The 13216-nt window shown below is 43.7% G+C and overlaps 1 protein-coding gene across 1 annotated transcript in view; it reads right to left on the bottom strand.

Annotated features, from left to right (window-relative positions):
* Positions 1-13216, bottom strand: part of Ttc27 (tetratricopeptide repeat domain 27) — a 136542-nt gene that overhangs the window by 67666 nt on the left and 55660 nt on the right. The window contains exon 12 of the mRNA XM_029531208.1: positions 11025-11147. Coding sequence (XP_029387068.1) covers positions 11025-11147 — 123 coding nt within the window. The remainder of the gene's footprint in view (positions 1-11024; positions 11148-13216) is intronic.

The raw sequence follows: 13216 nt of genomic DNA, 5'->3' as shown, positions 1-13216 counted from the left end.
AACTACAAAAAGATGTGCTCAGTGTACAAGAATACGCCATTGGGTTCCATGTGCAGCCCTGCAACATCATTTTGCAGTATCAGGAGTCTTCAGAGTGCAGAAACTTTGTAGCTGCCTGCACATTACTCATCCTGTGGGAAAATACAATATGTGAGGGGTGAAACAGGGTCTCACCGTGTTGTCCAGGCCTGCCTCAGACTCACAGCTAGCCTTCTCCTACCTCAGCCTACTGAACCCTGGGATGACCATAGCTCCGATACACATTTTTATAAAGATACAGGAAAACTTGTCACTCAAATATCTACTAAATAACACTGTATTCCCACATGTGCAAAGGATATTCATTATATTTATTCACCTATTTTATTTTTGCAGTCTCATACAATTACTTCTCTTAATGAAATCACATATGAGTAGTGAGTCTCAGTGTAAACTTTGAGCTAGGACTTATGCAGAACCTACAATTACAGTTAAACGAATGCAAGGGACACTACACTGCTTGGCCCAGAGACTTGACAGTGCTGGAGAGTGAAGGGAAGAGAGAGCACACAGTGACCCTCCCAAGGGAGGAGCCCATGGTCCCTCACTAGCCAGTTGGTACACCATGTAGGATTCGGGCCCAGTTTCCATCTGGCTGTTTGGGTTTTGGTTGACTCTTGGTTTAGGGGTTGTTTTGTTTTGTTGTTTGTTTGGTTTTCATCTTTAGGATCTCTAAGAGAAGCCAAAAAATCTGCAGTTTTTAAAAGATGAAATCTGAAAATTTTTACTGATTTTTTTCCCCCAAACACTGTGAAAGACAGACAAAATGTCTTGCTGGCCTACATTCACCCACAACATATCAACTTACAACTTCAAACTCAGGACATAAACTCCTAGTACTTTGTGTGAACCAATTCCCCATTCCCCATTCAGGTAGAACTGTGGGAAGGGAGGCACATGATGGGACCAGAAACCATTTCCATTTGTAATAGTACGGTGCTCTATGTTGTTAAGTGGAAACCAGATAGAAGGAGAGAAACCTTGCCCTACTACTTCAATCTCAGACAGCACTCTGTCAGTCCTGAGTGAAAGTTGAGTTGACTCTTCAAAGGTGGTGGCAGGGGTGGGGGTGGGGAGCATGACCCTCGAGGTTTTATTCTTTCTACTTTAGTCTCAAGTAATTTTCAAATTGTACTTCTTGGCTGAGAGTTGTATGCTGATTGTTGTGGACTAATGGAAGGAATTAAAGTTCTAATGTGTGACAAGACCAGCCGTCATCTGCTCAGCATACAAGCAAAGGGAACTGACAGACAGACAACTATGGCAAGTCTTCCCAACAAAAGATGAGGGGGCAGAGACTAGCGAGAGGACTCAGCGGTTCTGAGTGGAAAGGGCACCCTGAGGATGATCAAAATAACAGACAGGCCTAACAAGCAGGTGGAAAGAGACAGGCCACCAACGTAAGATGGTATTAGTGGGGTGTTAGTGTTAGTGGGGTGTTAATGTTAGTGGGGTGTTAGAATCATTTGCTCTTACAGAGGACTGGAGCATGGCTCCAAGTACCCACATCAGGCAGCTCAAACTGCCTGTAACTCCAGGGGGCCTGATGCCCTCTCTGGTCTCCATGCACATCCATGTGAGCACACATAAGAACACACCAGATACACATACATGAGCAAAACCTTTTAACTAAAAATGAAAATAAAAAGATCTGGCCTTCTAGCACCAGGTCTGAGTTAAAAAGAGCCAAGCAAATGTCTGGATCTAACGGTTCTCATGTGAAGGGACTCACACAATGGGTTTCCTCTAACCCCAGCAGAGAGGTTAGCTCTCAGGCATAAGTCCTACCCCATGAGAAGGTGCTCTACACCCCTGACACAAGCAAGGAGGATGCCTAGGGCAGAGCTAGGGGTGGCACTGAAGCACCTTCTCCTCTTCCCAGGGACAATACTCGTAGCAGGACAGCTTCCTCCTGGTAGTCATATCCTGGGCAATAACCAAGAGGTGCACAGCGCCAAGGCCCCATGCCTGGCTGGACCCTCCCAGCCTCACGACCTGCTTTTGAGCCTCGTGCTCAGGGCCAGCTCCTCACTAATTGCTTCTTGTATTTATGTGTGTGACAACACCAGGCTCTGGCTTGGGATTTCTCAAAGTGCACTTGCCAACACAAACACTCCACATCCAAGATAAAACAGAGTAATTTAAAACAGGCCTGGTTATCCGATTAGCTGGTCACCTCCTATTTGCACTACCCAGCTGTGGGGCATTTTCAATTATTGTGCCTCTGCGGGGTTTAACTTAAAAATCTCCACTTTTTATGGGAGTTATAGTAACCATGACGGCAGGCAGGTGTGGGGAGAGGAAGGGCTTTATAGGGAATGAAGTTAGCTCTTGGAAGGCAAAATTTGCCACTTACCAATGTTAACCAGTAAAATGACAAAGGTGATTCATATTTTGTAGTCTCTTATGAGTAGCATGTAATGATCACAAACTGTGTAAAAAATAATCCATGAGACACACTTAGAACCTGCATTATCTAACAACAAACTATGGTGTCCTTACAGTTACTGTGTGAAAACTGGAGAGTCTAAAGATTCCCATGGAAGTGTGGGCAGGAATGGCACTACTGAGAACAAAACAGGATGGTGGCGGGTGTTTTGCCATCTGGCCAATCATCCATGAGGAGGGCTCTTCTGGGGTATCTGCTCCCTAGGACATTTCCAACTGTTTGTTACGTGGCCTCACAGCTCTAATTAACACAGATTAAATAGCACAGGGGAAATGAGTCAGCTAGAGGGATATCAGAGTAGTCCCCGGTGCTGAGGAGCTGATAGGATTGAGGAGGCAGAGTCCAGACACTATTAACACTCGGAGACCCAAAGAGTAAAAAGAGTTAGCTGAGGGTGACACAAATTCTAGAGACGAGAGCACAAACAGGAACTGAGGCCACACCACCAGGCCAGGTGACTACCCGAGCTTCATCTTCCTGGAACCCTGGGAATGACATGGACAGGAGACTGAGAGGGAAAAGGCCATGGAAACCAGGCAGATCATAAAGCAACCATTTGCTCTCCACCCTGAAGACAGAAGGGAAGTTACTGTCGGCTGGGATGGCCACAGTTAGATACCGCCTTAGGAACATTGTTCTGCCAAAGAACTTACAAGAAACTCAAAATCACATATAGGAAGAACTTTTATCTTGGAAGATATAACCCTGCCCCTCATAAAAACTACACAAGAACAAAATGGTAGGAGTCCCTGGTTACAGTAATTTGAAAATGTAGCATAATCAAGATGCAGCTATGTGGCTCAGGCAAAGCTGGCTCCCCATAAAGAAGTCCTCATTCCTCCCTAGACATGCACTCTCTCTCCTCGCCTCCACCGAGCCGATGCCCGCTCAGCCTTTGGTGCTTATTTAGACCAAACTAAGTTTACTCAAGAAAATGAGACTTTGCCATCGACGAGAGGAAAGTCTGACAATTGAGCCAAATGACTGAAAAATTAATGCTAACAGATGAGAGCCAGTTCTGATCCCAGGGTCAACCAAAATTAATCTTAGATGCTTTGCCAATGGCCATTAAATGGTAAGAATGTCTGCAAGCAGTATTCTAAACTAGAAAGGCTGAGTACCTCCCAGGGTAGGTCTAGGCATGACCATCACGACAACCATCAGACTCAGGCATAGCTCTAAATTAGCCTTTTAAAATAAATTATTCCATTAAGCATAAAATGCAAGGATTAAAATTTCAAACATCCAGTGAAATCAAACGGCGGTGAAGACCACTGGCACACGGCCGAGCACCAGAGCTCAGCTGTTCCAGACATACAACACTTGCTTGATACTTGATACTTTCTAGAGTCTATGGATAGAAAAGTGGGAGGAGCAGGACCTGAAGGCATGGATCAGCAGTTAAGGCCATGCGCTGTTCATGCAGACCACATGGTGTCATTGCCCAACACCCACAAGGAGGCTAAGGACAATCTGTAACTCCAGTCCCCAGGGATCAAATACCCTCTTCTGACTCCATGGGCATCAGGTGCACACACACAGTGAATATATATATATATATATATATATATATATATATATATATATATATATATATATGCAAGCAGAACATGCATTCATACAGAGAAGTAAATAACTCCGTTTTTAAAAAAATGAAAGAAAAGAAAAAGTTCTTTGTTAAACTCAACCTTTAAAAATCAAGATTTTTGAGGGAGGCGATAAGTCATAAACTTTACAACAAAATAAATAAGTACATTTCTAAAAATATGCACATTTCCAATAATATTTAGAAACAGAGGCATCTATCATTATTCTAAGATAATTCTTACAAGAGCATAAAGAAATCTTACAATATAATAAAATTAAAGCTATTAGGGGAAGCATCAACTACTTCTCTTAAGGGTTTTTCTTCCATAAGGGCGCCTCAGCTTTCCATATTTTCTGAGAATAACTATATTAATATTTCAAAGCATGCTTTAGGCATTTGTGACTCACCAAATTTGCTTAATTTTCTTAAAACAAACAAAAGAACTAAAAAATTTTCTAAAAAACTACTACTTCAGTGTCTAGAAAGATGGTGTGGTTGTTAGGAGCACTGGCTGCTCTTCAGGAAAACCTGGCTTTGATCCCAGCACCCACATGGTACCTTACAACTGTCTCTAACTCCAATTCCAGGGGGTCTGTTGCCCTCGTCTGGCCTCAATAGACCCTGGATATGTACATGGATACAGATACACATGCAGGGAAAACACATTTGCATAAAATAATAAACATAATTGTAACAAACCTACCACTTCAAAAATGACCATATTTTCTATAGCCACTATTATTTATTTGTTAAGCAATGTAAAAGAATTACACAGTAAGGAATGATGAGATTGGAAACCAAGATATTCATTCTTCCATTCATTCTCTTTTAAACAAACATTTGAGACAACAAACACTAATAATAATAATAATAATGTTTTGAAGAAACACAGTTCTATATTTGATCAAATTTGAGATGCTATTAATCGCAAGACAAATTCTTTTTTTTTTCCCCCTTTGGTTTTTCGAGACAGGGTTTCTCTGTGTATCTCTGGCTGTCCTGGAACTCACTCTGTAGTAGACCAGGCTGGCCTCCAACTCAGAAATCCGCCTGCCTCTGCTTCCCGAGTGCTGGATTAAAGGCGTGCACCACCACACCCAGCTGACAAATTCTTTTTTTTTTTTTTTTTTAAATATTTATTTATTATATGTAAGTACACTGTTGCTGTCTTCAGACACTCCAGAAGAGGGCAGCAGATTTCATTATAGATGGTTGTGAGCCACCATGTGGTTGCTGGGATTTGAACTCAGGACCTTTGGAAGAGCAGTCAGTGCTCTTAACCACTGAGCCATCTCTCCAGCCCCCACAAATTCTTAATGAAAGAGGAAAATACTTCAAATTTTTTCCTATTTAGTAAAGTTTGATAATTCTCTGTCCTAAGTACATTGTTGGGCATCTTCTATGGCAACCTCTCTTTAGCTTAGAACGTAACAAGGCTAAATAAACCTTGGATTGTTTTGTTTTGTAGCCCAGGCTGGCCCTGAACTCACAGAGATCCACCTGCCTCTCTCTCTCAAGGGCTGGAAACAAAGGCATGCACCACCACACCTGGCCTTCTTCTATTTTTATCTTTCCTTTTTAACTCTCACAAAACACTTGGTTGTTACTTTTAAAGAAATGTTAGTGAGATTATGAGTTTTACCAATAGAAAATGTTTATTTCATGAATTCCTAATTTATTTTTCTACTTAGGTTATGTCTTTTGTTTTATTTTGTTTTTGATTCAGTGCCAAATAATACTGAGATCTTCTTTTCATTTTAAGTGCCAATTGAATTCTACAAATATCACTCTGACACTGTTGAAGTGACAACATGGTGTCCACTATAACCAGCATGCACAGACCCAAGTATGGGTTGAGAATTGAGTGAGATTGGAAGAGATCACTGACTGTTAGCTGAAGTTCCCATTTCAAAGCTACCAAAATATGAGCAGGTTGAAGTCTTAGAACCACAGCAAGCACGCATGTAGCATGACAAGGTGTCTTAGTCAGGGTTTCTATTCCTGCACAAACATCATGACCAAGAAACAAGTTGGGGAGGAAAGGGTTTATCCAGCTTACATTTCCACATTGTTTTTCATCACTGAAAGAAGTCAGGACTGGAACTCAAGCAGGGCAGGAAGCAGGAGCTGATGCAGAAGCCATGGAGGGATGTTCTTTACTGGTTTGCTTCCCCTGTCTTGCTCAGCCTGTTCTCTTATAGAACCAAGACTACCAACTCAGGGATGGTCCCACCCACAAGGGGCCTCTCCCCCTTGATCACTAATTGAGAAAATGCCCCACAGCTGGATCTTGTGGGGGCATTTCCTCAACTGAAGCTCCTTTCTCTGTGATAACTCCAGCTGTGTCAAGTTGACACAAAACCAGCCAATACAATAGGTAAGCACCATCTGGAAGCATGCATTACCATGGGGAAACCTGGAAGTCAAGCCGACCATGTGCTTCTAAGTAAGGAAACTGAGACAAGGCAGATAAAGTGACTTGCCCCACATCACAAAGTGGCATGAAAGCAAGTGAGCTGTCCAGAGAAAAGGCCCTTGATCAAGTCATGCTGCTTGAATGGTCAGTGACAGGCTCTGTGGTCTGAGGTGAATCATAAAGAAAGGGGAGTACTTCTGCTGATGTACAAAAGAAGGGAATGAGTGGGTGGCAATGGAATTCTTTTCTGGGATCAAAATATTATAATCTTTACAGCAAACCCTTAGTCCTACTGGAAAGGATGCTGTGCCTGGAAAGAGTCATACTGCACAGGGCCGTCTGCAGCCAGCTGCTTCAGACCCCATCTGGGACAGGATGCAGATCTATGTCAACTTCCTATTGTAAAATTGCCTTACCCAAGGGTGGGTATCACGAGTACAAACACGGTGACATGATCTGACGCGAATATCATAGTCAGTGGTCTACACTTCTGAAGTAGACAACAGGAGCTTCCCTTTAACCTCTAAGGGGAAAATGCTGCTTTATGAGCTCAAGAAGACAGTCTGGAGTCAGAAGATGAGAGCAAACATGATACACTGAGGGAATACTGGCACAATGAGAACTGCCTCCTTAATGAGATTACTATGTGTACACTCCAGAGCCCTCCACCCCACACTACACACACACACAGCCAATGTTGTTGCTTGCCAACTCCCAGCTAAGTCCACTGTTGTTCTGAATTCTAAGTATAACTTTTAATTTCTAAGCAGTTGTTCTGAGTTCTAAGTATAACTTTTTATTTCCTCTCTATTTCCCTTTTCAAACAGAGGCCAAAATCCAAATGCTGCTCTGTCTGACCCTGCAGGCGTTCTGACTCTCCCCGAATCCCTACCCACCACACCTGCAGCTGCGGTGATAGCTTCACTTCAATTCCTGAGCCAGTCTGTCTTCTCAACCTCTAACTCAAAAAGCCTAAGGTCTTCTCTTTTACACTTTCCCCCAACGCCTGCTGAAATCCTCACTTTTCCTCTCCTGTGGTTCTTCTTCTTAAACACCAATAAAATTGTTCTTGGGTATTCCTCTGAGTTTATTTTAAACTCTTTGTTGATAATTAGTTACTAGACATTGAAGTAGAAAATTCTGGCTTCTTGCTGAGCAGACACAGGTGAGAGGATGTCTTGCTGAAGCAGACACGTGAAAGCATATAACCCCCCACAGACAATGTGCCGAGGCTCTTGCACTGGTCTGCCTCGCTCCACTTTGCTAGTCTTCGCTGATGACATGCTTGCACTGGTTCACCTGGCATGGGTTGCTGTTCTTCACTTGCCCTGACTTTAGAGAGTGACTCCCTGAAGAACTCGTGGTATTCCATCAGCTTCTGGCTGCTTCTGAGGACTCGTGTAGATTCGGCAGAGCCTTCTGGTATCTTCTGGATCAAGCCACCACTACTAATTCCTATCTGGTATTTGCTGGTTAGAATGGACTGCCAGACTGTTGCTACCGATTCATGTTTGATGTTTTGGACCGGACTGCTGATATTCTGACAACAAAGATTGGGAGCTCCCCAAAGAACTACTTCTAAACAGGTCCATAATGCCTATTTCCTATCAACTTTTCTTTTCTCCTACCTCTGGTAGGTGGGCTAGAAGGGAGGTTGAAGCATCTAAGAACCCTAATTAAAGTAAGTTATAAGACAGCCAAGGCTACGTTACATGTATGCATGAGTATGCATGAGGAGATCAAAGGACAACTTTATGGCGTTAGCTCTCGCCCACAAGCTCACCTGGGCTCAAGGATGGAACCCATATTGCCCGGCTTGCCTGGTGGTTTTGTTGTTGCTGTCTGCTTGCTTGCTTGCGTATTTGTTTACATCCTTCCTCTCCTCGTCGTCCCTCCCCTCTTCCTCCCCTTCCCCATCCACTCCTCCCTTTCTCTTCAGAAAAGAGCAGGCCTTCCATGGGTATCAACGAGCCATGGCACATCAAGTTGCAGTAAGACTGCATTTCCTCCCCTATTACACCTGGACAAGGCTACCCAGTTGGAGGAAAGGCAGGCAACAGGATCAGGGGCAGTTCCTGCTCCTACTGCTGGAGTCCTACAAGACCAAGCTACACAACTATACATATGCACGGGGACCTACATCAGTCCCATACAGGTTCCCTGGTTAGAGGTTCAGTCTCTGTGAACTACTAGGGGCCCATGTTAGTTCTGTGGGTTTTCTTGCGGTGTCCTTGACCCCTCTGGCCCTCTTCTGCAGGACTCCCCAAGCTCTCCCTGATGCTTGGCTGTGGGTCTCTGATCTGCCTCCATCAGTTCCCGTTGAAGGAATGGCAGGTGTTTTTACCTGCGGAGCAAGTACGTCAGCTCCAGCTTAAACTGTTTTTATCTGCAACCTTAAAACGTATGAAAGAGAGCACGAGTCCCCTGGTGACACTGCTGGATCCTCCCTATACTGGACAACTCAAAGAACTTCACTACCACTGACCAATTCATGAAAGACATACAACTGTCTGAGTTCTTTTTTTAAAAAAAAAGAATTATTTTATTTTATGTATGTGAGTACACTGTAGCTGTCTTCAGACACACCAGAAGAGGGCATCAGATCCCATTACAGATGGTTGTGAGCCACCATGTGGTTGTTGAGAATTGAACTCAGGGCCTCTGGAAGAGCAGTCAGTGCTCTTAACCACTGAGCCATCTCTCCAGCCCTGTCACAGTTCTTATAATACACACTTAGGAAGATATATATAATAAAAACCTGTGGTAGCACAGGGTGCTGGCAAGTGGAAGACACCCAGAGGTGCTCCCACCACGTGAACCACAGTGACTGGGCCAGCAGCCTGCTGCAGCAGGCATCTGTGTCTGTGTCCATGGCCCATGCTGCCACCAAAGACCACGTGGACATCCCTGGCCTGGGCTGCTGCTTGGGACTATACTGATGTCCAATGGCTGTGCAGAGCCGGCCCCACCCCTTACCAGCTTCAGCACTTGGGAGAGCTAGCCCCTGAACCTCACCTGAGCAGCACAGTAGAGCTGGCCCTGGTGACAAGGGCCTGGGTGAGCCTTCCCCAAGGGCATGAGGGCATGAAGAGTTGCCCCAGCCCCACAGCTGCAGCACTGGGAGAACTAACTGGACTGGTGTTGGAGAACTGGCCTTGATGGTGTGCGTGCAGGACTGGTGGACTGACCAACTCCACTTCTACCTAGGCCCAGATCCCAGAGCTCTGAGTTGGCCCACCCCCAACATCTATCTACGCCATCTATGATCTGTTAGATCCTAAAGGAGCCGGTCCTGCAGATGCCTATGACACATGGCAGCAACAGGATATCCAAGAGGAGTGAGGATTCAGTACTGATAATATAGCAGAAGCCAGAGGCCTCCAACCAGACCAATGACTCATTGCAGTGAACATTTGCAAGAAGGATGTCTGGACAAAAGGTTTTGTTTTAGGGAGGTGTTTTTGAGGGGAGGTTACAGGGCAGATACAAAGGGACAGGGAGATGAGTGGGACTGGACTGCATGATGTGAAAGTCACAAAGAACCAACAAAAAGTTAAAGAGAGAGAGGAAAAAAAACGACAAGGAGAGGAGAGGAGAGGAGAGGAGAGGAGAGGAGAGGAGAGGAGAGAGAAACCCACGTACTTGAACCCATTTCTTACTTTCATAACAATGGGAAAGGTAAAAGTGAGAATAAAATCCAACTTGAGGATTTTACTCCGTTGCCTGCTCTACTTAGTTACCTAAAGTGCAGCTAGATTGCCAAGCAGTTAAAAGCACACGCTGATGTTGTAGAGGACCTCAGTTCAGTTCCCAGTGCCCACAGAGCAACTCACAACCATTTGAAACTCCAGCTCCAGAAAATCTGCCACCCATGGCCTCTGAGTGCAAGAAGCGCACATGTGGTGCATACACATATATACAGGCAAGACACCCGTGCACATAAAACAAAAATAGTTTTAATTAACATATGATTTCAATGTGTTCAGTTTTATGACTACTCACAATGTAGAAACACGAGTCTTAAAATATGGTTCACTTATAAGGAGAAGAAAGAACAGATTAATAACAGATGCAAATATTACAACATTTTCTCTCTTGACTTAAGAATGGAATTAAAATGTATCACACTGTTAATAATGCTTCTGCCTCAGCAGGACTTTCTCACACAGATTCAGACTCCTGGATACTCTCCCTCATGTCTACGCCTCTAATCATCAGGTACCCCAAAGATAATTAAAATAAATTACTCATATTTTACTTCAAAGCTGTTCTATAGGAGAATCAATAGGAAAACTAATCAAGATGTGCAGTGCCTTCAAAGCTTTTATTATTCTTTCTTAAATGCCAAATATCATATCAACTCCAGGTTGTTTTTCTCTTTCATGAACACAGAAAATGTGCTGTGTGACATAAATCAGAGAAAACACTAAAAGGTTTTAAGTCAAACAAGGAATGTAAGCAAATGCTATCAGAAGGGTCTGTTTAAAGAGCAACAGGCGCTCACCACTACAGGCATGGCGTCAGTCACCTACCTTTCCGTGCCGCCCAGCCCTCTCATGGCAGATGACCACATCCTCCCACATCTCCAGCTTCTCAAATATCTGCAGGGCTGAGGTGGTGCATCCCAACTCAAACAGCAAACCTGCAAGCTGGCGCTGGAAAAACAGGAGCGAGTCATTACATTCCTTGCTGTGAAGCAAGTCCCCCTTTTACCTTCCAGCATCTCCAACCTGCCTTTTAAAGGGCCATGTATCGTAATCCATTAATCTCCTATGGAACTCTACCTCTACTAAGAATCTGTGAACATGTATTGCTTCAGTAAGCTTTTCTACAGGGGATGAAATACTAAAAACAAAATAGAAACTGATCAAAATGCTCACTGCAGTTAATTTTTGACCCAGAACTCAGAAAACCACATCAATTATTTCCTTCTTGTCTAAGAATTCCGTCCATGAGAACCTCTGATGTGTAGAGGTCATGTCCCATAAATCAGGGTTTATAGCTCCACAGAAGCAACGCAGACAGCACAGGACATCTCTGGCTGTCTCCAGCACTCCTGCTTATTCTAGGCACGTTCTAGTGATCGAGTCACTTAAGGTCACCGTTCCCGAGAGATCACAATGAGCAGGTTAGGCTAAGGCCAGTAAAATTCAACAATGAACAGACTGTGTTTTAAGTGGCCCTCCCACAGGAATGGACCACATATTAGGTGACATAAAGGAGATGGTGCCGGTGAGTAAGTGAGCACTGTGTTGTGTTCTCTTTTGAAGATCTCTTTACTGCTCTTTGTCACATTCAAGAATTATGAAGCTAATGGAAGCTTAGGCGTGAGGCATACATATTTAATCTCAATACTGGGAGGCAGACACAGGTGGATCTCTGTGTGTTGAAGGCCAACCTGGTCTATATAGTGAGTTCCAGGATAGCCAGGGATATATATATATTGAGACTGTCTCAAAAAGAAAAGCGGACAGGGCTTAACAGTATTTGTGTACCCCAAAATATAGGAGCATTTGGCAATTTCAGAGCCTTGAATAAGATACAGGTTACAGGAGCAGCGACACAATTTGCTGCTCGTGCAGGAAATACTTGAGTATATTTAATTCAAAAGTGAAGAAACTCAGGACAATATATGGTTGGCCAGTAGTAAAGGCTTTGTTTTTGGCACTTATCTTTCAAGTAATATACAAAGATATAGCTAGCTACTATGATGAAAGCAAAAAGGGCTATTTAATTTAATGGAAAAGGGCCTACATTTCATCAACTGCCTAAGGACTCTAAAACCACAGCTTCCTTCCTAAGAAGACAATCATCTAAATTCTATGTTGACAGCATTTGGGTTTCCTGTCTACAGAAACAGCTACAGAGCTGGCTCAGAGAGGGCTCAGGCTCACAACCAAAGAGCAGAAGCTACACATCCAACAGACATGTTTTCTTATATCAATAGCTCAAAATCTCTACAGCTGACCAACCACAAACCACACAGGACAAACACTTCATTAATGACACAGACTGGGATCATGCGCACCAAAGGTTTCAGCTGTTCACTCCTCCTGGATGAAGAAGCTGCTCCTAAGAGTTAGAGCAAAACTTCTTACTACCTGTGTTTTGTTCAATATATAAGGTGGCTTCCAAAGTGTAATAATGAATTAACCTAGTTTAAGATTCTAACCCCTCTAAATATTCTCATAACAGGACTTCTGGGCCACTGGACAGTAGGCAGCTTTTCAAATTCTACAGGTCTACCTGTGTTTATAATACACAAGTGATAGGACAGGAAGCTGGTTAAAATGGCAAGTCACTAAATCATCTAGAAACCTCTGACTGACATTATTTCTCTGTACCACAGTGCCTCATCTATAAAATCTAGGACAACTTATAAAATTGTTGTGATAAAATAAGGTAATGTGGAAACTGCAGAACAACACATATGCATCCGCTAATCCCAGCGCTTGGAAAGCAGGCAGAACTCTGTGAGTTTCAGGATTGCAGGGCTACATAGTAAGACTCAATCTTAAATATGTGTGTAGGAGTTGGGGAGAGGGTAAGAAAAAGTAAAGTATACTAAATATCAAGACACCGGGAGCCAGTTCATGTACAAAGATCACTGCTCTAAGGTTCAGTTTTACGGGGAACATATCTAGAATCCAGGAGGAGCATGGGGACAAGGGGCCAGCTCAGTGTGACATGGGGACAAGGGGCCGCACACCAGCTCAGTGTGACA

Source organism: Mus pahari, chromosome 18, assembly GCF_900095145.1.
Source record: "Mus pahari chromosome 18, PAHARI_EIJ_v1.1, whole genome shotgun sequence".
NCBI classification, from domain to species: domain Eukaryota; kingdom Metazoa; phylum Chordata; class Mammalia; order Rodentia; family Muridae; genus Mus; species Mus pahari.
The sequence above is the reverse complement of the archived record's forward strand: the minus strand, read 5'-3'. Positions and strand labels throughout refer to the sequence as shown.